Source organism: Astatotilapia calliptera, chromosome 5 (assembly GCF_964374335.1).
Source record: "Astatotilapia calliptera chromosome 5, fAstCal68.1, whole genome shotgun sequence".
NCBI classification, from domain to species: Eukaryota; Metazoa; Chordata; class Actinopteri; order Cichliformes; family Cichlidae; genus Astatotilapia; species Astatotilapia calliptera.
Window position 1 is genome coordinate 20875716 of NC_137426.1, and position 25059 is coordinate 20900774.

General features: G+C 40.0%; 1 protein-coding gene across 1 annotated transcript; it reads right to left on the minus strand.

Annotated features, from left to right (window-relative positions):
- On the minus strand, window positions 1–21484 carry grm2a (glutamate receptor, metabotropic 2a). Its single transcript, XM_026167971.2, has 5 exons — window positions 20761–21484; window positions 7217–8054; window positions 4609–5672; window positions 1064–1241; window positions 1–458 (listed from the first exon to the last, which is right to left on the minus strand). The coding sequence occupies exons 1-5, from the start codon at window positions 21286–21288 to the stop codon at window positions 385–387; spliced, it is 2682 nt and encodes an 893-aa protein (XP_026023756.1). The 5' UTR covers window positions 21289–21484; the 3' UTR covers window positions 1–384.
- Between the last annotated feature and the right edge of the window lie 3575 nt (window positions 21485–25059).

Here is a 25059-nt window from a genome sequence, read left to right on the forward strand (position 1 = left end):
TTTCAGTTTTAATAAAAAACACATTTTATTTACATAAATTACAAGAAAGCACAAACTGGTTCACCAGAATCTACATTAAAAACGTCTTGTATATATTACATTTAACAGATTTACTATAATTTACTCCATTGTTGCAAGTAAAATCCTCAAAAACAAGGGCTATATGCGACTTTATTGGCATCTCATTTAAAATATGCTACGAGTAAAAGAACAAAAGAAAATAATCGGGACATTGTACTCACAGCACTTTGAGGACAACAAAGCCAGGACGATCATCTGTGTGACCTCTTCGATATCTGAGACACCTGACTCAGGACTAGTGATTATATAACTTTGTTTACAATGCTTGGCGAAAAATAAAATAAAATATAACTCAGCTGATCTTCACAAAGAGGATGTTGTGGAGTCCACCACCTCTCGTCCATTACACACTGTTGGAACAACATTGGAGGCCGTTGCTGCAAAACATAAAAAATAGGATATTTTGTGTAATGTCAGCAGTGTAGTGTAACTACTGTAACTACTAGTTACAGTTTGTGATATAAGCCAAAATTACCTCTAACCCAAAGGGGCACCTGGGTCCCAGATGCCCCTGTGAAGCATGATAATTAACTCATGGATGATGTGGAATGCAATGCAGCTTGGTTTTTTTCTACTTATGATATGTATATTGAAGCACTGTATTTTCACTTAATTATCATAATAACACACAACACACAACAATTCTGTTCAAATCTTATAGAAATGTTCTAAATAAACAGACTTGGATTTTTTATTTACTTATTAAACTTATTAATTTATTTTTGGCTACACCAGGTCTGCACCATCAGGGATTGTATGGGGCCATTTTTGGTATTTTAAAAGGTTTTGTTTGGGGTTTTTTTTATTATGTATGACTTAAAAAAGACAAAAGAAAAAGGTTATGTATAACTCCCAGTGTCAGACAGACAAGTGTGACACAGTGATAAAGCATGTAGCAATATTTTCATAATAATATCAATTGTATTATTATTATTTAATATTTGTTTCAGTTTCACGAGTTTTGCTGTATCTTGGGTGGTACCTTGAGAAAAACTGGAGCCGGGGCCAGTGTTTACACTGAAGCGGGTGGTGTTCACCCTGAGTGTACTGACATTCTTCTGTGGCTGGAACAGGATGATGTGGATCTTGGGAGCAAAGAGGCAACCCAGTACCACCGACCCACTGAGACTGACCGAGATACACATGGTAGTGGTCTGTACCTGGAGGAGGAAACAAAAGGTAAAACTCCAAACTGTTGTATTTCAGAGGTACAAAAATATGTACAGTAAGAGAAACGTAAAGTCACATTTCTAGATTGCCAAGCATTGAGGGAATTCCCGTATACCTCATAAGTGCTACTCTTAATTTCACACCTGTGGTTGAAAATGCCTGAAAGTTGCTAACTCTGTATATGGAGGACCGTTTTTGCAGCTCAAGAGTATTCATTCTGAACAAAAAAAACCCTGAAGTCAGAAAAGAAATGATAAGTACGTCTTTCATAATTCAGAATCAAAGCCAGGTGCTACAGAGGAGGAAGGGGATTGTTTATCAGCTGGGATTTCTAACTAGAGGTGTTAAGCGATCTGTTTATTTGCTTGTCAATCAACTGCGTAACCCTCGCTCCTTTTCGGCTCACCCTGCCCACATCTTGCTATGCATCCTCAGTCTGCTTCTTGCTTTCCAACGCTTTCACAGTCGTCTTTTTAGTTTTTTTCAGTGAGAAGATATAACACAGCAACATGGCAGGTGCATTTCTTTTTCGCAAGACGCAGCAGGTGTCTGTCATCAACCTGAATGCTAATGTCGGTATTAAAATATTGTGGGTACCAAGTGTGATTCTGTGCACTGACAGCTCCACAGAAAAAGCTATGCAAGTTGAGACAGAGATGTAACTGGCACAGCGTCAGTTTACCTGGTTTATTTTGAATATTGTTTAATTACTGCATCGGTTTCTTACTCTCTCTGTAAATTCATGACTTGAATATAGATTTTATGACTAATCAAGAAAAATATCTACAGGACATTATTGATATGTATACTGTATTTCACACTTTGGAAACATAGTGGTTATCACTATGTGTGGTCATGTACCATGTAGTGTAATACAGCTATATCACTAAACTGACCTTTAGTTGCATCGAGTTTTCTAAGTTGCCATCTGCAGTGAATTCAACATTAAGATTCTCCTCACACCATCTTTGAAATACAGTGCACACTGACAGGCTCAGGTGCTGTGTTGTAATGTAAATTCACAAAGCCTCAGATTCCCATTTTTTCACTATATTTCTAAGCTGTAGTTTTGAAAGCATGGAGTGTAATGTACGGATGCATGGCGGCTGTTTAAAAATAATAATCTCACCAATCCCAACGCGGACAAAGGCTAAATACTTTTGGTTTTGAATAACACCATGGACAATACTGCATAGAAATAACCTGTTAAGTGGTTTTAATAATTCACAATATGTTGGAGTGAAAGAGCACAAGGAAGAAGAGGACAAGGAATCTGCTTTTCCCCTTATATTTCCCCAGATGTGTTATATTCTGGAGTGTGGATATAGAGCATGGCTGCTACAGTCTCTCTTCAACCTTGTTTTTCGCTGTATTGACCTTTGATGGTGCTGTTTTTGTTGCACAAATACAGCATTGTCTCTGTGTCTGTGTTCAGCTAACTTAATCCCTACAGAGACCCTCTGAGATGAGAGATGAAATTCTTCCTTTTTATTGCAGGTTTTACTGTGCGTTTATTGAAAAGCTTTACTGGAGTCTTCCAAGTCTGGCATGGATGCCGAATTTGCTAAAATCACAAGTAATTTAAAGATCAGTTTAAGATTTATTCGATATTTAGATGTCGAGAGAGGGGTTTTTTGTTTGTTTTTCAAACTGCTGAACTTTAAACTTTGGACAGTGAACAGTTACTTGCTATGCATTTGGTTTTCAAGGAATTTGTGGTTCACCTCTTGCTTAGTCTGATTGTGTCTACCTATATATCTATATGGTTACTATATATTTAGTGGTGCTACACTAATTTTAGCTGAAGGCAGGTGTACCCTGCCTCTCGCCCTAAGACAGCTGGGATAGGCTGCAGTGCCCCCTGTGACCCTGAAAGGGATAAGTGGAAGCGAACTGATGGAGTTTGAAGCTGAAGGAAATCAAATTTAGGAAATATCTGTCTAAACACACTTCTTGATAGACTTCACAAGCAGTAGTAGTTTCTGTAGCCTTCGGTGATTTCATAGAAGCACTTTGAATTTTAACAGTCGTAGCTATTTAATTAGCTTGCATTTGCTGCTGAGATGACCAGCACTGGCATAAGAGAGGAGCCCTCTTCCCCCAGCGGTGTGGAGAGCGTCTTAAATATTTCATTTGGTAATCAAACGTGTTATTCACGGCTCAGTAGATTGTATTTAGCTTAGTTTAACATTTCATGACTGCCTAGTACAAATCTGTATTTGTTATTCAGCTGGAGGTTTGCATCAGGCTGTGACAACAATTTGAGAAGAAGTGTAAAGCAAGGAGAACGCTGGTAATGTGTCCCTGCCTGTGAAAAACTAGAGACACCGTGCCAACTCAGTTGCTTCAGTAATTATTCATCGGTCAAAGGGGAGATTTGCGTCTATCTGATGAGTCTGTTCAGGCTGCGAATTGCGTTGCCTACAGGGCCTGGAGGAAGGGTTCCTCTGAGCCTCACTACAGTCCCAAGACAGAAAGCACAGCTGGGACTCAGCAGCCCAGTCTTTCACACTCCATTCCACACAGCTACGCACAGGGACTCACAGGGACTTTCAGTTCCCTAGCAGCCCTCATGGTCTAGCCTGTCTTCACCATGTTTCTGTAGAGGCAGCTGTGTCAGGAGGTTCCGCTGTCTTTCTCCCTTCTGCCTCTGTCTCATTGCACGTTGTTCAGATCCCAGTGGGATGAACCCACACAACTCAGACCACCTTTTCTCTGAAATTCTATCAGTTCAGTGTATGATCCTATTCAGCAGATGTCTGGCTGGCTGTCTGCCTGCCAGTTATTTCATTTAATCATAAGTAGTGTATAAAAAGAGAGTGAAAACAATGTAACCAAAACCATAGCGCACAGCACATTTTCCCCAGAGAGGGAAAAGACTTCTATCTTTGAAGTTCTGTTAAAGTTTTACATGAGGTGCATAGTCTCATTAATGGGTTGCTCTCACTCCCCACATTATTATTTAAACATTAGAGGTAAAATAAGGTAGTGAAAGTGTGCTGATAATCATAAAAAATTGAAGCAACTGTAATAAAGAATACATATTGTTGGGAGCCACAGGCGATGCAGATATTGCTGACAACTGAATCAATATTAACTGGCATTGCATATAAAATTCAAATTCAAGCCCAGAAAAAATTATCATTATCTACAAGGATGTATTCTGGTCAGACTATAGAAATCTAAAGCCATCTGAATAAATAATTTATTGCAAATGATTATCATCCCGTGTGTGTGTGATTTAGAGAAGAATTAATTAACAGTCAGTGATAGTAAGAAGTCTGTGCATTCCCCAACTTCCATTAAAAGAGCTGTGTGTGCCTGCTTGAGGAGCAGGTATAAGCTCAGTTAACTCACCCTGTAGTCACTGGCAGTAACATAGAAAATGGGCTGGAAAGCCAGCCAGATGATGCAGGTGGTGTACATGGTAAAGCCGATGAACTTGGCCTCATTGAAGTTCTCGGGGCATTTGCGGGTTTTGAAGGCGTAGACTGTGCAGAGGATAATGAGGATGCAGTTATAAGTGAGAGACATGAGCATGCTGGAGTCCTTGCTGTTACACTTCAGGGTGACCACATCTCTCCTCTCTGGGTTCACTTCCTTCCTCACCCCTGGGGTCTCCACCAGCAGCCAGACCACCACCACTACCAGCTGGCAAGAGATCAGAGCACCACAGATGGCAACCTGGGAAGCTGGGCTGATAAAACGAGGCCTCTGGGCTCCATCCTTCACTCCACTGAAGATCCGAGCAATGCGATTGGTCTTGGTTAAGAGGGCTGAGTAGCAAACGGCAAAAGAGGTGCCTAAGCCTAGCCGGCGTAGCGTGCACACAGCTGTGGAAGGTTTGGCGATGTAGATGAATGTCATGCAATAGCACATCAGCACTCCAAGCAGAAGAATATAGGAGAGCTCACGTCCACTAGCCTTCACTACTGGTGTCTCATTGTGTTTAAGGAAGAGGCCAATAACAAAGAGTGTACACATGATCCCAAGACATGCAATGGTGACAGGGCCAATGGCCCAAGCATCTTCCCAGCGGATGTACTCCTCAGGCAGATCATAACAGCCTGTCAGGTTGGCCAGGGGCCACTGTCCAAAACTGCAGTCAGCACAGGTAAACTCATCATGCAAGTACTGGTAGGGCTGACAAGGGATACAGATCCAGCAGCACACATCTCCCGGCTGCATACTCTTCACCTCATTCTTCCTGCAGGGGTCACTACACTGGGAGGTGGGCACAACATCACCAGGCCAGGGAATCAGGCTGTGGTTCAGGCTCAGGCTTTGAGCCCAGTAGCCGACTTTACGGTAGACATAGCGTTCCCCGTCTTTGTGATAGTGAAAAATGTTGTAACGACCCAGGCTGTCTCCAAAAGTATCAAAGCGGACTATATTGTCTCTGTCTGGAGGACGAAAGGGGGCTGAAAGGAATAGAGAAAAATATTGTGTATTAGTAACAGATGTAAGAGACTCATCATAAAGAGTTTGGGACTACGGTATAAAATGTAAGGTATAAATATCTAAATTGGTCAACTTTGTAACATTTTAACTATTCAATTGTTTTGGAGCAACAACAGTGTGGACTGTGAACTCATATGTTATGCAACTCATTCTGTTTGTTCTGAAAGGAGAGTCTTATCTTTTAATATGTGCCCCTCAATATAGACTCCATGACTGTGAAAGGACACAGGTGCAAACTGGCAATTTACATGATGGAAGTCACAGTCTGAGTCTGTTCCTGGATGGAACAATAGGATGAAGATTCAGAACACACAGGACCTTACATGGCAAAATGTAAATTCATGGAAATCAAAGCAGAAATGAGCTATCATCTAAAAAATTGAAAGGTTACCTGCATATGAAAATTAGTGCTTGGGCCAGCTGTTAGTGATAATTTTCAGTACTGGTTAATCTACCTGCTATTTTCTCATTTATTTAAATATAATGTTAAAAGGCTGTAAATGATGCCTTTTATTGTTAACCAGAGTATGAGGTCAATTTTTAATCACCGTTACTCTTTTAATCTTATTATTAAAAGTTATAATACTAATATATTACTCAACTTATTATTTCTTAAAATTACAGTTAATAAAATTGCAATCAAGTAACTGCTTCAGTCTGATTACTGTGCTAAACAGCCATTCTTTTACATACACTGTAGGGTTCCTCATTCAGTATTTTCATTTACAGCCTACGTATCTATCACACGTAATGATTTCAAAATATGTATGAGTTTAGTGGTCCACCTGTTTTTGTATGTTTTCTCCTTAGAGTGTTGCAGTGTCTCATGGGATAGACTAATTTAAGGCCTTTCATCCAATTTTAATTCTCTGGATAGTAAAAATCCTTTGGGTATTTTATTATTTATTTATTTATGTTTTTTTTAATTTAGAAATCGTGAAATGCAGCACAGCTGGATACAAACACGGCTGTCCGCATTCATCTCATATCAATGAAAATGTCAGTATTTCCATAAATCAAAGCTAATTTGCACAAGTAGGAGCATTTATATTGGAAAGCCAATCACTTACGATGTGTGTGAACTGATGCTGTTACAGTAGTTGGCACTTGTTTTGTGCTGCAGCTTTGTGTAGACAAGCAGGAAACAAGTTATATTTTTTAAGCTGTGTCTGATTTGTTTTAAACTAAATAATCCATTGTTCTTTTCACACTTGCATGCATGACAAAAGCAGCCTCCGAGCACAAGGGTGAGGAAATTGTTTCATCTCTGCTAATTGAATCATTATAGAAATGTTCTCTGGGTGCAGTGAATAAACATGCAGACTTAGTCTTAAATTCAACATTTTATGGAACTCTAAATTGATTTAACTCAATCTGGCACCATCTAGTACATGCATTGGTACCTGGAGTTATATTTAGTTTTATATACAGATGTTCAAATAATGACAAACATATTTCTTTAAAGCTTTGCTTAAGTAATGTTAGTTCATTAAGATTCACTCACCATCAATTTTGACCTTGAGAATATAGTCTCTGTAAAATTTTCGTCCATTGCCAGGCTTAAGAGCATCGCACACCTTGGTGGAGTTTGGGCACAAGGCTTGTCTCATGTTATGTAAGGCAGTAGCCATTGCATAGACAGCATTCACTACAAACATGATCTTGGATTCTGGTTGAAATGGAACCTCCCGGAGCGAGTGTTTCCCACAGCCTAGATCATGGAGGCTGCACTGGAACTGGTTTTCCCAAAACTCTCTGAACCAGGGATTTCTGGTATTGTTGTATGGATGTAAGGAGGTGAAGTAATCATTAAACTTGGGAATTTGATAGGAGGAAAGTTCAATGGTGAACGCCCCATCTGCCACAGCTTCACTTCCCCTCACCACGCTCTCCTGGGCTCCCCAGCCATCACTTGCCACCCAGGTAAAGGTCACATTCATGCGGTTGGCTGCTACCAGCAGCTCACGGGCATCTTCGCTGCGGGTAAACAGAATGACCACCTTGGCGGTGGACTTCTGCTGCAGGGAGCGGATCACGTTTTCATAACTCCACCGGCTCATGGAGCGGCTCACCTTGGCCGAGGTGGCAATGCAGATTTGGCGGGCACGAGCTTCCTGTTGGAAGGCATCAATGCCAGTCTCACCGTAGTCACCTTCTGATGCCACTGTCGATACATATGTCCAGTTAAAGTAACGTAGGATCTCTGCCATGGCCTTAGCCTGGTAGAAATCGGGGGGCACGGTGCGGGCAAAGTAGTCATAGCGGGACTTGTCGCTTAGCTTGGCACTGGTTGAAGCATAGCTGATCTGAGGGATCTGGAAAAGTCGCAGCAGGTTGGCAACCTGGAGGAAGGGAAAGACAACAAATAAGCCTTTATGAAGTATTGATAATATGAACATGCAGTTCCAATTTTCTATATTTCTACATAAATATAACCAGAAAAGATGTTCATGCAATAAAAGTAGATAAGGTTAAACAAATAAAGCAAATACTATTTATTTATTTGTGTATTAATTGAGGAATAGATGTTTCACTATAAATCTGTGAGTGTGAAAAGTAGGAAAGCTCTGGGATCAGAATCCACTTCTATTTAATGAACAGGGATATAAGGCAGTTAGATTTTCACAACACATGTATCAGGATGGAAAGGGTTATAGAGCCTAAAAGGTTTAGACCGCGCCAATTTACTGTTAAACAGACTGTGTACAAATAAGAAATACAAATGAAGCTTATAATAGCCCGGGAGGTCATCACAAACCCAGGGCACCTCCTCTGCAACGACAACCCTCTGTCACTGGCTACAACAAAAACAATAGTCTTCAATCCAGGGCTGCTAAAGGTCAAGTGATCGAGCCAGAAAGCTGTTTGACAGATGATTTATGAAAGAAAGAGATCAAAATAGAAGTTTCTGGTTAGGGTTAGGCAAGGTAGTTGTAGTATCAAGGTTTGGGCTTATTTTCCTGCATCTGGGCCAGGTGAGCTTTCTCCATCATGGATGAAATAATGAATTGTGAATTAAACCGCTAAATACTAGAGGCAAACATGAGGCAAACACCTGTATATGAAGTGAGTTTAAAATGTCAAGCAACAACGCAACGACCCCCAGCACATGAATTATTCTATCAAATAATGGTCAAAGAAGCAAACAAAGAAAACAAATCTGACGGAGCAAAGAGTTCACGTAAGAAAACCCACCAACATCCCGGTTTGAACCTGCTCAGCACTGAAACCTGGGATTAGCATTGAGGAACTAAAATCCCTCAAAACTAATGAGCAGGTCTGATCCGCAGTCACCTGAAACAAACATTCCCATGCTTTTGCCTCTGAGAGATACATAATATTAGATCACTGTCTTCAGTAAATAAATCACAATGTGTAACACAATTGGATTGTATTTATGAATGCAATGATATGCAGCCGCATTTATGCAGAAAATCTCTAAGGATTCACAATATTTTTGTCACAACTACATTTTTTTTCTTTCAGACTGAAGCGATTAAGTTGTTAAAGCTACACAGAAAACATACATCTGTGGGATTTGTTATAATTGCCTATTATTAAATATATTAACGAAATTAACTAGACTACGTCTTTTCCCCCTGCAGATGCAATTAGTCTCCCTTCATCCAGGCTCCTATTTCTTAAACGGACCCCTGCTAGTCTCTTTAAAACTTAACACTCCTGTTGAATCAGTGGTGAGATCCTTTTATGTCTTTAATAATTGCAGCGACTGCCTGTCTACCTCAATATTTTTGATCTGTAATGCTTTCAACAAAAAATAAACAATAAACGTGCGGAGCACAAATGGCTGAGTGGCTACAGGTGGTACACAAAGTAAACAGAATAAGAAGGAACACATTTTCAGAAAAGTTTCTGATGAGAGAAGAAAGAAGCATGAGACAGGAGTAGAGTGAAACCGAGGGTAGGGATGAGAGTGAAATGACGTCAAAGTGTCAAAGAATCTCAAAACTTTGTATTTTCTGTGTAATAAGCTTTGTCAGTGTTGTGACACTGCATGCTGTGTGTCCAGAAGCCGCTACTGACTAACTTTTGCTTCAGGCACTTCTGTGGGAGCCTAAGGGGAGTCAGTCTGATCAGTCAAAAGAATGCCAACCTAATTATGGCTGACTTTAATGCCGACTCTCACACCAGCACACTCATGGTGCTGCATCCTGAATGTCAATGAGTCATTCTTATAAAAGTCAGAAAGGAAATTCACATTCCAGCTCATCCAGTGTGATTTCATTTATCATTACTATATATTATCTGCATGTAGCTGTAGTGAGAGCAACCTGGTTTACGCTGCAAGCAGTTTATAATAGTGGTAGTATTATAGTTATATATATATATTATATAGTAGTATTATTTTGACATCTATTTGAAAATAATGGCACTAATTTAAGTGCTTTGATGTATCAAAATCATGAAATGGAGACAAAGTAAAAGCATGGCTATATGTGAGGCTAGAATAGTATTCCTATAGGTAGTAGCCAATATGCAAATTGCAAGTTATTGGTAACAAATCGCTTGATTTGGATGGAAAACAGTGAGTAGCAAGGAAAAAGCAAGTCACATCAAATAACATAGGCAGACACTTCTTAGATGAGAATTTATCTTTATAGAAACACAGAGCAATGCACTGAAATCTCCCCTTAGATCTGCTGTGATGTGCTTGGATTTAAATCATCAGAGCTTTATAATTCTGTTGGATCGTAGTGAGATGAATGTTAAATGAGCCAATCACAGTGATTTCCAGGCTGCTAATTTTATTGAAATGAATGACAGGATGTTTCACACAAAAAATGATATGCACAATCAAGTGCCACTGGTCTTGTTTTTTTTACCACCACTCAAACAGGCACAATATCAAACACTTTTACTAGCGGATGATTTAGAGCTTTTATTTTGCTTCTTCTGTAGTGTAGCAAATGAAACACTATGAAAATCCAGGTTGTTGAAACACTTTACTGATTTTTTTTTTCAAAGGTTCGTATTCAGTGCGAGTTTGAGGTCATCTGGAGGAACTCTGATTATGCAGAAAGGCCTATACGTAATCACATTTCTACATAAAATCATCTCTCTCCATAAACCGTCATGACAGCCATTCTCAACATGTGGTAAAACAGCTGGCAGTACTGTGCTTGCTTGCTTTAGGAAGAAATCAGCGCATAACTTAAAGTGCAAGTGACATGTTAACACAGATTAATCATTTTTACATTTACCAGTTCATCCTATGATAGCTAATCAGTGTACTCCATAATTCTTTCATATTTTCAGTGGGAAATGTTTCCTAACAATTCATTGGGGACATTCACAATTTTTTGTGTTAAATTGAGTTTCTCCTGTATTTTTTTCCCAGTTTAATATTTACATAATGATATCAGCATGTTGGTGATATGACTACAAAAAGGGACAGTAATGTTTCCAAAAGATCAAGGTTTGCTGATATCATTAATACATTACTAGCTGTGCTGTGCAATGTATTTCTGTCATGGACTGCAACTCCTGACTTAAGCACCTTGATTATCACCATCTTGATTTTTTCAATTTAGACATCACAGGTGTGACATCTCACCCTCTATGCTTCCTGCTTCTCCCAGTCTTTCAGTCTATCCCCCTCTCTGTGACTTCATCTCTTAATGTGTTAGTGTCATGAAAATGGCTCTCCTTTAACCTGGCTAAATCACCATGGTAACTAATGCTAACCTGATCAGGAAAAGTTTTTTTCCTGAATTTTTGATTTAAAAATTGGCTTGAAGTGCCACATTTTCACTGATAGTTTTATTTACTACATGTTTTAATTGTAATATGAATTTTCAGCTGGTGGAATACATTTTTTGTGCAAGTTTTTAAGATTGAAGCCCAGCTGTAAAGTTACAGCAGCACAAACAGTGTGTTGCATAATTAATTTGGTGATGCAGAAAATCTTTGCTTGTTTTTATACTTGATTCTAGTGTTTCATACACTGTTTGAACTGCAGCTACTAGAACACAGAGCACACACCAAGAACACCTGTCCAGTCAATAAATGTAATTTTACTCTAAGTTATCTAGAAACTGAAATGATTTCCACGTCTTTATTTATCTTTTATTAGGCTGTAATGTTTCCAGTTTGAGACCTCTAAAGTACTGCCGTCATGTTCAAAATCCCAAGATTGATGCTTTTCTGCAGCATTATATTCATGTCTTTTTTTAGACTTAAATGTTCTATACAGACTTTTATTTTTACTTTTTATCATCATCATTTTATCATCATCATCTAATAGAATCACTGATTGGAATATGCATCACTTCCCTATGAGTCATACGAGACATGAAATGCATGTGAGCATGCACAAAATCTGAAGCTGAAAACCAAGTTTAACAGAGAAAGCTGATAACCACCATCACCACCTCCCCCCAACCCCACCAGTAAAAAAGCAAAAAACAAAAAACTGGATGTGTTTAACATCTTCATAGTGTTCGCTGTTATATAAGGAACAAAGGCTAAAAATTCTTTTGGTTGTACTGATGGTTTAAACCGTGTGTTACATGCTCAAGGATGATTAACTGGTGAGATATAAAATGAACTTGAAAAGTAGAAAATTCGAAGTAGAAATTGCTGTGAAAGACGTTTTTCTTTCAGTTTAAAGTTTGTATTCACATCCTGACTTTAGCATTAACAGAAAAGCAGCCAGAAAGTCTAAGAGGGCTCCTGTAGGCAAGAAACAGACTGTCATCGAGGCCTGTGAGTCCCGTGACTGTTAAGCTGAGGGTATTAACCATCTCTGAGCTGTTCTAGACAAAGAAACAGACGTGTGCTATCGATGCTAGGAAGACCAAATTGGTCATCTGAGAATACTCACTGGAAAATTCATTAAGTATACCTTGCTGGTACTGGGTTGGACCCTGTTTTGACTTAACCCTTGTGTGGTGTTCGTATTTTTGTTACTCAGCCAGTGTTCATGGGTCTGGTGGACCCGCTAGAGTTTTGGCTTTCCAAATTAACACTATCAAACAATTTTATGTTAAATTACTCAACAGATGTTTACTTCATCCCAATTACAAGACATATGAACAGCAAACATGGTTAATTTTTTCCCTTTACCTTTGTTAGATCACATTTATGAATTAATGTGCTTCTCGTTTTTCTTTTATATAAAATGTTATAAATAAATCAGTTATAATCAAGTGGAGTGAGTGGAAAGACACAACACATTTACACGTGAAAAAATAATTAATTGTTTAATTTTTCTTTTGAAAAAAACTGAACACGGGTCTCACAGACCCGAACACCATACAAGGGTTAATTTTTCATGGCATACATTTAACAAAGTTCTGGAAACATTCCTCAGAGATTTTTGTCTATATTGACTTGATAGGATTACACAGTTGCTGCAGATTTGTCTGCTGCAAATCCACGATGCTAATCCCCCAAAGATGCTCTCTTGGATTGAGATCTGGTGACTGTGGATGCCGTTTGAATGCAGGGAACTCATTGTCATGTTCAAGAAACCAGTTTGAGATGATTTGACCTTTGTGACGTGGCGCATTATCCTGCTGCAAGCTCCCATAAGAAGATGGGTACACTGTGGTTATAAAAATATGGACATGGTTAGCGACAATATTCAGCCAGGTCATGGTGTTTGCACAATGTTCAGTTGGTACTAAGGGGCTCAAAGTGTGCCAAGAAAATATCTCCCACGCCATTATACCTACCACCCACCTGAACCATCGATACAAGGCAGGATGGAGCCATGCTTTCATGTTGTTTGTGTCAAAGAAACAGAAACCGAGACTCATTAGGACCTGACAACATCTTCTATTGTCCAGTTTTGATGATCCTGAATGAACTGTAGCCTCAGTCCATCTGCTTCAAGGTTCAGCGTGTTGTGCATTCAGCTTTCTTCTGCACACCTTGGTAGTAATGAATGATCGAGTCACGTCAGCTCCAAGTATACTGCCCATTCTCCTCAGACTTCTGACATCAATGAGGCATTTTCAGCCAGAGAGCTACTGCTCATTGGATATTTTCTCTTTTCCAGACCATCCTCTGTAAACCCTCGAGATGGTTGTACAGGTAAACCAGCCTGTCTGATACCACTGAAAGTCACTTAAATCACTTTTCTTCCCCATTCCGATGCTCAATTTCAACTTCAGCACATCATGTCTATATGCCTAAATGTAATGAGTTGCTTCCATGTGATTGGCTGGTTAGATATTTGTGTTAATGAGGAGTTGAACAGGTGTACCTAACAAAATGACCGGTGAGTGTATTTCGTTGTGTTAATGTTCATACGTGAGTTCACCAGCTGCCTTTTGTTCTCTGGTTCCCTTAGGTTTACACCACCTGCAGCTTGATGCAGGTGGTTGTTACAGCTTGCCTCCTTTGTGTCTGCATTTTGGCCCCTTTGATCTGAACTCTATTACTCGGTAATTATATTTATAACTTAGCACGCTGCTTATAAGGAGGTTGTCACTATCGGTTGTAACAAACTTTCCTAATCTTTGCCTGATTTCTGTCGTCACTACAATACAGTATGATAGTATGATATAATGATGACATTTATATAAATATCTGTCTAGGGTACCTAATATTCCACCTGTAGTATCAGTACATTTCACGGCATAGTTTTGTTGCCATGATTTTCTGTGCACGGTTAGAAAAATAAAAACATTTATCTGTGCTGCAGAAATTCTTCAATGCTCACAGTGATAGTTCTCTGTGGGGTGTTGAATGGAGCTGTAATCCACTTACACGTAGCTTATGGAATCTTGTATCACACAGCAGCAGGCATGACACTGATACAACAGGCTTAATGGAAATCATTATATAGATGTTTATATGGCATGTATTAAAAAATGACGATTTAGGGTCGAGGCCACTGGTAAAATAGGATAGTGTGCGCACAACTTCAACAATCACCATTTTTCTTTTTTCTGCTTATCCATTTATTACTCTTGTCATCTTGATTATTTTTTAACATCATTACGTTACTTTAACCTGGGAGGTTTTTGCCAGCTGGCTTCTGCGGCACAAGGATTCTCAGTCGAGAATGAACTCCCGACAGGTTCAAAGGAATACAAAATATGACAGTAGAGGGCAAGAAGTTGAGGAATGAATCCTGTCACTGGAAAATCTGTGGCAAAAGAGGGAACGATGTGAAACACATTAAGTCAGTGTCTACCGGAGAAAAGTTTTCATCCTGCAGTCTTTTCTGTTTAACAATTTGCACTCGGAGGGTTTCTTTCTGCCTGCACCTGCAGGTTTTAAGAAGGTCCTGAGAACGGCTCTATAAATGGCTATATATAGACAGACCTGCATGTGCTTCTTCTGGTGTTGTACATTAATTTAATGTCAATATTAATACTTTTGTACTGGAAATTAAAGAGGGAATCTTAATCTTTAGTAAATTTGGTTAATTTAGTGGTCGATATTGCATGTCTTATGACTAAAATTTATTGATATAGCACTTATCGAAATAAAAGCTGAAACCTTAATTACATAACTTACGGTTTGGTGTCGGATCACCACTAACACTGCTACTACTACTTACTTTTTGCAGGCAACGATTGGCATTTTGTCTATTGTTTTTGTTTTGACAAAAAAGACAGCAGGTGGTGTACAAATACGAAATCTTAAAAATTCATGCAAAGGTAAATGGTAAATGGACTGATTCTTATATAGCGCTTTTCTACTCTCCCGGAGTACTCAAAGCGCTCTATAAAGCGCAAAGGCGAAACTGAACACTCATTAAATTAATTTACTTGAATGGATCAAAATACTAAACTATACATAACTGCCTTTGGTTTTAGCTGTAGTGTGTGGCTTCCAGTCTCTTACATTCAGCTATAAGGGATCATGCTGCCTCAGACAGCACCTTATTTAATTAATACAATTAAGAACTGGCCTAGTGTGGATTTACAGCTCAGGGTCTGGTTCTGAGCAGATTACTGTGAAAGTGGTTTCCTACCAAGCAGTGAGGGCATGCCTGATCTGGTAGCAGCACTTGGGCCGATCTCTCAGCTGTCATATACTGCTAGTTGGCAGGAGAACAATGAAAAGATTTCAGATTGCATGACAGAAAAGTAAAAATATATATGTGCAAATTTCAAATGTAAAAATATGCTTTGATCTTTTGGAGATATGGAACATATGTTGCACTGATTTTTTATTATTATTAATTCTCCAATTTTATATCATCTCCCTCTACACCGAATCAAGTTTTCTCTGATTGGTTGACCCACATAAACAAAAGGTTTCAACAGCAGGTTGGTGGGACTATAACTATATATATATATAACTATATTAATGATATTATTGAGCTAATTGCCATACAGAGCTCATAGTTTTAAAAAAATGTTTATAAGAAAGTGTTAATAGCATTCTGATTTTTGTACATCCGTTGACCTTGATATAATATTTTGGCCATGTTCATTATAAGCATCCACCAATGTATATACGGCAGTAATGAACTGAAAGAATTTAATATACTAGTGAGTGGGTGAGATGTGCTCAAAAGAAAACATTTAAAAGCGAGAGATATACAAGAACACAGAAATAAGAAACTGAAACAGTGTCCTCGTCCAGAAAATATCAGGCCTCCTTTGTAGAGATGTCATGATTTTTTTTTGATTTTTTTTTTACATGAAAAGCCCATCTGCTCTTCCCAGAAGACTGTTTCTGTGTGCTTCTACAGCTATAACACTGTATTCCCAAAGCAGCAGTCCTTAGCTTCACTCAGTATCACACACACACACGGCCCACTGCAGCACTGTGGAACACTCAGGCAAACACGCACACGGGGAGTGGACATGCATGCACGCACAGCACACGCACGGTGTTATCATTAGCAGTGGATCGTTATCAGTTTATTTCTTATCATTTAGTTGCTTGGCAACAGCTTTAACAGAATAGAAATATGAGCTGTCACATACTTGGAGCAAGGTTGTTTTTGATCAGGTCCTGCCCTCTCATGCTGCTGGATAATACGAGTCTCCTTTATGCTGCAATAGTCTTTCAAAGCCCCCAGAGCCATGCGGCCATTCAGATTACACTAAATGAGAGGCTACGGCTGCACTTCCATTCATTTTAATGTCAGTCACTCAGCTTGGACATGTACTGCTTTTACTCATTTTCATTCTTTTTAGTCATTATTTCAATTTCATCTTTTTAGACTTAAATCATATCTGCCAGACATGGTCAGTACAATCCAGCCGGACACTGGTGTTAAAAAGCCTCAGACACAGAACAACAAAACTGGGGTTCAGCTGACTTTAAGTCAAGTTATCATTCATATCTATCATATAAGATAGATATAGATGTTTGTGTGTTTGTGTGTCTGTATGTGTGCGGTGAACATGATATTTATTTCAACCGCACAAATAGTGGATTTGGTCAGGTGGCTGAATAATCCAATCATACGTGAATTATTTACAATTTCAGGGCACATTCTTCACTTTTACCCATGAATAATGTATTTTGCACAGCATAGCTTTACCGATACGTTTCATCATTATTATTCTCCGGGGCTTGCGTTCTGTCATGTGTGTATCCATGTTTAAATCCTTCATATGACTCATGTATGCTCTGGAGATTGGCACAGTCTACCTGCAGATGAAGACAATGCTAAAAATAGTCTTCTTTGCGGGTGATAAAAATGAAATTCTCGAGCTGGCTGAAAGCTCATATATATATAAATATATCCTATTTTTTTGCTCACACAGTTTAGTCTTCAAATGTCAACCAGACTGCTCAAATCAAGATCAACATTTTTTTAAATTCCAGCATGCTTCCTTGTGAATCCAGAAGAAATTCCAATTATCCACAAAGTTGCCGTTATTCAGAAAGCGCTTTTATCCAAATACCCTGGAACAAGCCACGTTTCTGCCTCCAGACAGCGATTTTTGTATGCTGCTCTGAAACATCACAGTGTGTTATTTTCCATTGTTTGCAGATTGGTTCCAGAGTTTTTTGATTTTTTTCTTTTTAAATCTATCCGTGTTTTATGCCTGAGCATTGTTCTTTTGTGAGCACTTGAGTATTTGACATTCCAGAGGTGTTGTTCTTCTAATGCGCCCCGGTGATTATGTTTTGCCTGGGGATGCTCTCATACCGGTGAGTCATATTCAGCACCGAAGACTGCTGTCGGGGTAACAAAAAGTGGTGTCCCGTCCGTGTATTAATCAGAATCCGACCCTGAGGCTAGATGTTCCTGGACTGCAATTGTAGAATTTAATGCACCCTTTCTTTAACCCACCCATTTAGGACACTGCAGAGTAATAAAGCTAATGTCCCCGGTTATATAAAAGGTATCCCAACAAAAATTAATATAACGTGACACCGGATGTGGACTGGCAAAGCGCTTCAGTGTCTTTGCTTCAAGTATAGAATGATATGTCCAGAGGGTAAACGTGTAACTTGTTGGTGCTTCACACATGAATAAAGATGCTGAATGTAAGCGAGCATGTCATCACAAGGTCATTACTCACCTTGCACTGATGACCCACTGTTTGGATACTCCACAGGGAAAATGGTCGAGGCTAAAAATTTGAATCACCCAACAATTTCTACATGTACATTTAGTCAAAGCATCCAGATGGCATCACAGACTTCCCCCAGACTGTTTAAGATACAGACTTGGGGTTGTGAAGTGCTTTGACGCCACATGACGCCATGTGACTCACTCCATCGCCTTCACTCTGTGATCAGATTTGCACGTTGGCGTCTCCGCGTTTCTGAGAAACATGAGCTTTCATTCCATCCCCCCGTTTTTTTCCGTCCTCTGTGTGCATGCACACCTCTGCCAATCTACCAGAAAGCCCGGCTGCAACCACAGATGGGGAAGACAGGACCTACCCTGCAAGAGCGTCATCAAACTTCGCCTCCACACTTAACTCAATCTGGGCCCGTGTAGCTGCAGCATGGCTAGGCTGGCAGCCAGATCCGCCCCCATATCTGCGATTGTCACACCACAACACCAGCAGCACAGCACAACACGCTTCTTCATTGTGACAGATTTAGACAGCACTCAGCGTTCTCACCACCTGTCAGTTCGACATGTTCCGCCACGTCGCCGGACCGAAAAGCGCCTTTAAACTAATAAATGCTGCTTGTCCTGTAACTGCCTTGCCTTTGGGGTGAAATACACACATGTGTATTAACTCTGTGCCATTCGCACAGATGGGCAGACATTATAAAGTTTCACTCACTCAGGCTGGTTCACCGAAAGGTCTGACAGGCTATAGATTATATACAAATGAGGCAGTTACAAAGAACGGACACATTATGTGGAGATGATTTCCAGCAGCAGCACAAAAATATCACATATTTCTCATGGCCCAAATGCATATGTTTGTGGATGAACACTGTCCCAGAAAATAGCAGTAAATCTTTAGAACATTAGGAAGATTAAATATAACTATGTGGTTAAAGTTCATTTTAAAATGCTAGCAAGTGTGTAAGAGGAGGGCAGATTTATTTGCATAATCACACACTCACCAACCAGGCGTGAGAAAGAGACGGCGAGCACACCTCATGACTGAACTTCATTACAAGTTATTTGTGGTATTGAAAAAAAAGACATCTGTATCCTATGGTGTACTTCTACTATGAGAAATATTCAGCGAGAAGCTAGGGCAGACCTGAGACCTCAGGCTTGTAATAGCATACCCATAAATTACCACAAGACAAGGGCACTCTCTGAGGAGCCCCAGATGCAGAGTTTTGCTAAAATTACAGCTCGTTTATCAACTCCTTTATTTTCAAACTTTCCTTTTGAACAGGAATCCCTCTATAGGTGCTATAGGCACGACTTCCCTTAAGCCTTTTCCCTATAGCTCTCCAGGAGCTCTCCACCTGCAAAGTGTATCATTTCTTTACATATTTGGTATTATTTTTTTGTCAAGACTACAGTAAATGAAGATGTTTGCATTTACATAGCACCTTCCCAAACTTACTAACCATCATTTACTCATTTAAAAACTTTTGGAGTTATCGTATCAATTTTTTGCAGAATAGAGACAGATTTTTCATGTGCCCGCTATAGCTAGTGAAGCAGCTGTTCACAGGGAATTAATTATTTTTGGCTTAGCATTGTGGGCATGTCTATATTGTAGACAAAGTGTGTATAGACGCTTCCCCCAGCCTATTGTCCTGCCATACGCAGTGGGGAAAGGCTGCAAACAGCGCACTGCCACTGACAGGGGTTCCTGCAGAGTCTGTTGTTTATCTGCGACCTGATTCCAATCATTGTTTTTGGATGAGCAGAAGTGTGTTTCTTTTCTTCCAAGAAGCAGATATCTGGAACATGAAGCTGCATATCTCAAGTGGGGTGAACCGTGCTCTTCAGATGAGACGGCGTACTGGGTCGTCTGGCTGGCTGAGCCGGGATGATGAGTTTGGATTAATGCTTTAAGGCATGTATATTTGTGGATGTTTACAAATCTCAGTTCTGCAGGACGCACAGTATCTCTTTTCACAATGACTTGAAATTGCATTTATGTGGCAGCCATATTACAGCAGAAGATTGGGAGGCCCAATTAGCAGAGCTTTCATCGCATCAGCTTGAGTGAGCCGAAAGGAGCACTGCTGCTGAGAGTAATCATGCCATCACTAGTCATCCTGTCAGCCCGTCCTGAGTGCAACATCTGTAGCATGTCTGCCTCTGACAGGACCACAGCTGAAGTGTGAATTACTGGGAAAGAGAAAGAGAGCTTCCAAATTAGATCAGCCAAGCACATGGGCGTACAGGTAAACAGATCCTTCTTGCGGAACTGATACTCATTAAGTCCCTGTGTTAACATCTCGCAAGGGGTAATTGCACGTGGTACTTAAGTCTAAATGGACAGTTATATGACAATCCATCACAATCACTCTTGGGTTTGTAATCCCTCCCCTCTCTGGTGCTCTCTCTCGTGCCTACAGTAACAGCTAAAAGTGAAGTTCATCTTTTGAAAATGGTCTCTTTGACAAATTTAATGCAGAATTTTGATCAGTTTATTTATTGGCATAAAGCATTTTTAAAATAAATGAAAAAAAATAAACATTTCTGTTTTCACTAGTCCTTACCTGAATGGAGACATCGCTGTAGGACCCTCCTATGACCCCAGAGATAGCCAGAGGGACATCATCATGGATGGCGTAGGAGCCATCAGGGCACGTGTACTCACTGTCATCCACTTTGGTGAGGGAGGCCCTGACAAACTCTAGGGATTGCTCCAGAGCATAGGTGTCCTTAGAGCATGTGTCCAGTATGTGAGCTCCCAGTCTGAGCCCATGAAGGATGTGTTCATCCTTGTTGATTTCGTCTAATGCCAGGAGCATGGCTTCCAGTCTCTGGATCCCTCTCTGTGCATTGATCTTTCCACAGTCCTCTGCACCCTCGCCCTTCTGGTGCACAGGGAACAGGCCACCGATCATCAAATCTCCCTCCAGTGTGATCTCTTTCTTGGTGTCAGTGTTGTAACCCACCACAGGCAAACCCTGGGGAGCCTGGGCAAAGAGAGACACACATAAGCACAGCAGGCTGAGGTTGGACAGCCAGAGGGGTCGGGGTTGAGGGCGCACCCCCAACACAGGGGCTTTCCCCAATGACATATCCCTGGGCAAAACAAAGTCACCGTCCCGCCTGCGATTTCTGGTCAGCGTCCGGTCGGCTTTTGAATACGGCAGCACTGAGGAAAAGAAGGTGCAGCAGCAGCCCCGCCAGATCTCAAAGCTCCACTGTTTTTATTCTGACGGAGGCCATTTACAGCATCATTGCCATCCTCCGCGTCCTCTTCTTCAGAGTGTTTGTAGATTACAGCCTACAGATCAAACAGAGAAATTCAGTCACAGCTTTTGAGCTGAAGTACAATGATCCCTTTGTCTCACAGACTGTGCGTCTGCCAGGGACAGACTCAGCCCTTGGAAATATTTGACATCTACACATTAGTAAATATTTGTGTCCTTTGATTCTTATTGATGATAGCTGTGACAGGCAAGACAGTGAAAACAAAAACTCTCCATTTGTTAACTGTCACCACACGCGCTGCCACACAGCTGGAGTGAGTTCGCTACCTTAGACAAATTTTTTTCCAGTTTGTTTTACAGTTTTCATGAAGACCAATGTTTCTCTTATCCAGAGTTATATGACATGTCTAGCTTTGAAATAGCCAGCTTATAAAGCAGCTTAAGGACAGGGTTCACCATTAGATCAGAGTTCACTGAGAATAACAAAAACATCCCCGTAATGGCTTTCGCATGTTTTCGGGCAGCATACAGTTAATCTCTCATTGTCAAGGGCCTCATTTAGTGAGCGTGTACGCTACACTTTTGATTCTGCTTTTCTATTCTCCCTCCATTTCATCCCCTCTATCTTTGTGACCTCACATTGCTTTTCTTCCAAGGCAGATGATTGTACAACTCTTTTATAATCACATGTGCACATGCTCCTGTACACCGAAAGTCGAGAGAGATAACAAATCGTGTCCCGAAGGAACATTTTGTCAAATCACATTAAATGCTCACAGAGTCTTACAAAGACAATATTTATGCACAACAAAAGAAAAATACGCGCAAAAATAAAACGAGATGGATTTGAGGACTCTGTTTTGAGCAAGCAAATTGATTTTGTTGCCAACAAATTGAATTAGTGGGATTTTATCTAGAGATACATGAATATACTTCAGTCTTCACTCACTGTTTTGGAACATGATTTATTTTCATGGGTTTGATGAAACGCAAAATTAATGTGGGAAATTCTTAGAAAATGAAAAGACATTTTTGTAAGGCCAATGTGAACAAGACAAACAGTGCACTGGGTGCAGATGTTCAGCAAAAGTGCACCAAAGCTGCCATTTGGGTGTTAAATCACAGCCAGTTACACTGTGTTTATTTAAAGCACTTGTTCTCTAACGATGGGTCAGACACCCTTTTGTTTTTAGGGCACACAGTGTGTTATGTTTAAATTTTAAATATAAAAAAATAAAAAGAATTCTCTGTATTTGTTTCATTTGTGTAATCATTACAAACATATAACACAGTATATAAAATGTTATGGTATGATGCTGTTGTCATTGGAAAATAACAGTTCTCAGCTTCATGCACATTACTATATATAGTCATAACTAATCATTATTATGTGTATTAAAACCAAGTATAATTCCATTGTTAATACATATATGCCTTCTAAAAACCTGTTTTTAACTATAAATTTAACATTCGTTAACTGGTATAATTGGACAGCCTTACTGAGGAAGGTGTGCTAAAGGTCACTCCTCACTCACAAAGCACACTGAGTCTTCTGCAGTCAGTCTTGTGTGATATGATGTGATATCCATCTATCCATCCATTCTCTTCTGCTTATCCAATTCAGGGTCGCGAGGGGGCTGGAGCCTATCCCACCTGCCGTAAGGCAAGAGGCGGAGTATACCCTGGACAGTTTGCCAGTCTGTCACACGGCTAAATGATGTGATATCATGGACATTAAATATAAGATTGAGTATAAGTTCAGAAACTTATTCTTACATAATAATATGATTGTTTAGTGTTCTCCTGATGGTGGTTTTTACAAACGTGAGCATTAGTCAATGTGAGCGTGGCATAGTTGCTGGTTCTGGTTCCTTTGTGACTTTTGAAATTATCAAAGTATACACTCACCAGACATTTTATTAGGTACATCTTTCTAGTACTAGATTGGACCATGTTTTGCCTTCTGAACCGGCTAAATTCTTCATACAGATTCAGACATCATCAGCAACAACACTCTGGTGTTTAAATGATGCTCACTTGGTAATATGGGGCCTGAAGTGTACCAAGAAATAACCGTTGATGCAAGGCACGATGGAGCTATGCTTGCATGTTGTTTACACCAAATATCTGAGCCTACCGTCTGATTGTCGCACCAGAAATCAAGATTTATCAAACCACTGTTCTATTATCCAGTTTTGGTGAGCTTCAGTTTCCTGTTCATAGCTGAGAAGAGCGACACCCAGCTCTTCTGCTGCTGTAGCCTATCTACTTCCTATCTTCTGCGTACCTTGGTTGTAAGCAGAGATGATTGTGTGGGAAAATCCTAGCAGATCATTCCTAGCATATTTGGCACCAATAACCACACCACATTAAAATCACCTTCCTTCCCCATTCTGATGCTCGGTTTGAACTTCAGCAGGGCATCTTGACAATGTCTACATGCCTAAGTACAATGAGTTGCTGCCATGTGATTAGCTGATTAGATATTTGCATTAAATTGGAGTTGAACAGGTGTACCAAATAAAGTGTCTGGTGAGCATAGTGTCACTGACTAAGCGAATTCTTTTCTTTTTCTTGACATTTGAGCGATTAGTTATCTCTAAATGTTATCCTCAGCTCTGTAGAACTTTGTCTGTTTCTCTTTGAAAGCTATAAATTCATTAATGACACACTATGGATGGATCCAATAAAGGTCCACAGCAATAACAATTATGCATAATGACATCTGTTCTGCCGCTGATGGAAAACCTTACCAGCGCAACTAATGTCCAGTGACTGTGCATGTATCAGTGTTCGATGTGTGGTGAACTGCAGGAGAGCAAATGGGGCTTATAAATGTGCGCCCAGCTCCACAGTGACAGCAAAACAGAGCCAGGCGTACTTGTGGCTATATAAATCTGCTGAAAAGATTGTGCATGCATATTTCTGCTCTCTGTGCATACACAGCCTTTTAGTTGTTCATCTACGTAGAGTTTTATGCGCCTGTTCCCTGGTGTCAGTTCCCACAAATCCCAGAGGCTTAATTAAGCAGCGTGTTGAGTGTGGGACAAGTTTATCGGAGTAAATTATTGAGCTAGAATGATCTGCCTCAAATCCATTGTCTCACCAAGTCAAGTAGGCTGACAAGCAGTAATTATCTGTATTGATGAGAGATTATGAAAACAGAGCAGGGGGATATTAATGCGCATATGTCTTCAAATCCATTTAAAAATACTGACTTACCTATTAAAACAACATAAAGCTCTCAATGGGATCAGGCTGCAGACCACGTTCTTTGGGGTTTTTCTCTGTTTCTCTGTCTACACTCTCTCTTTTTTTCTGTCTTTTTCTCTGTTGTTTCCATGGAAACTTGCCAGTAGATGGAGAGGGTGAAGGGAAAGTGGAAGACAGACCAGGACAAGTGGGCCAGTCTGATCATGCGTGGTGCCTGGTCTTATGGGAGAACTGGGAAGCCTGCACTGTTCACTGACCAAACTTATCAAATTCCTGCCAGAGCGTTTCATGTTTTGCCTTCTAAACAGCAGCCCACCCTCAACCGCGACTGAAATAAAACAGCAGAAAGACGCAGCTAACACCGCTATTGTTTTAATATGTTATCTTTGACAGATTCTTAGTTGTTTAAAAATGGTTTGATGA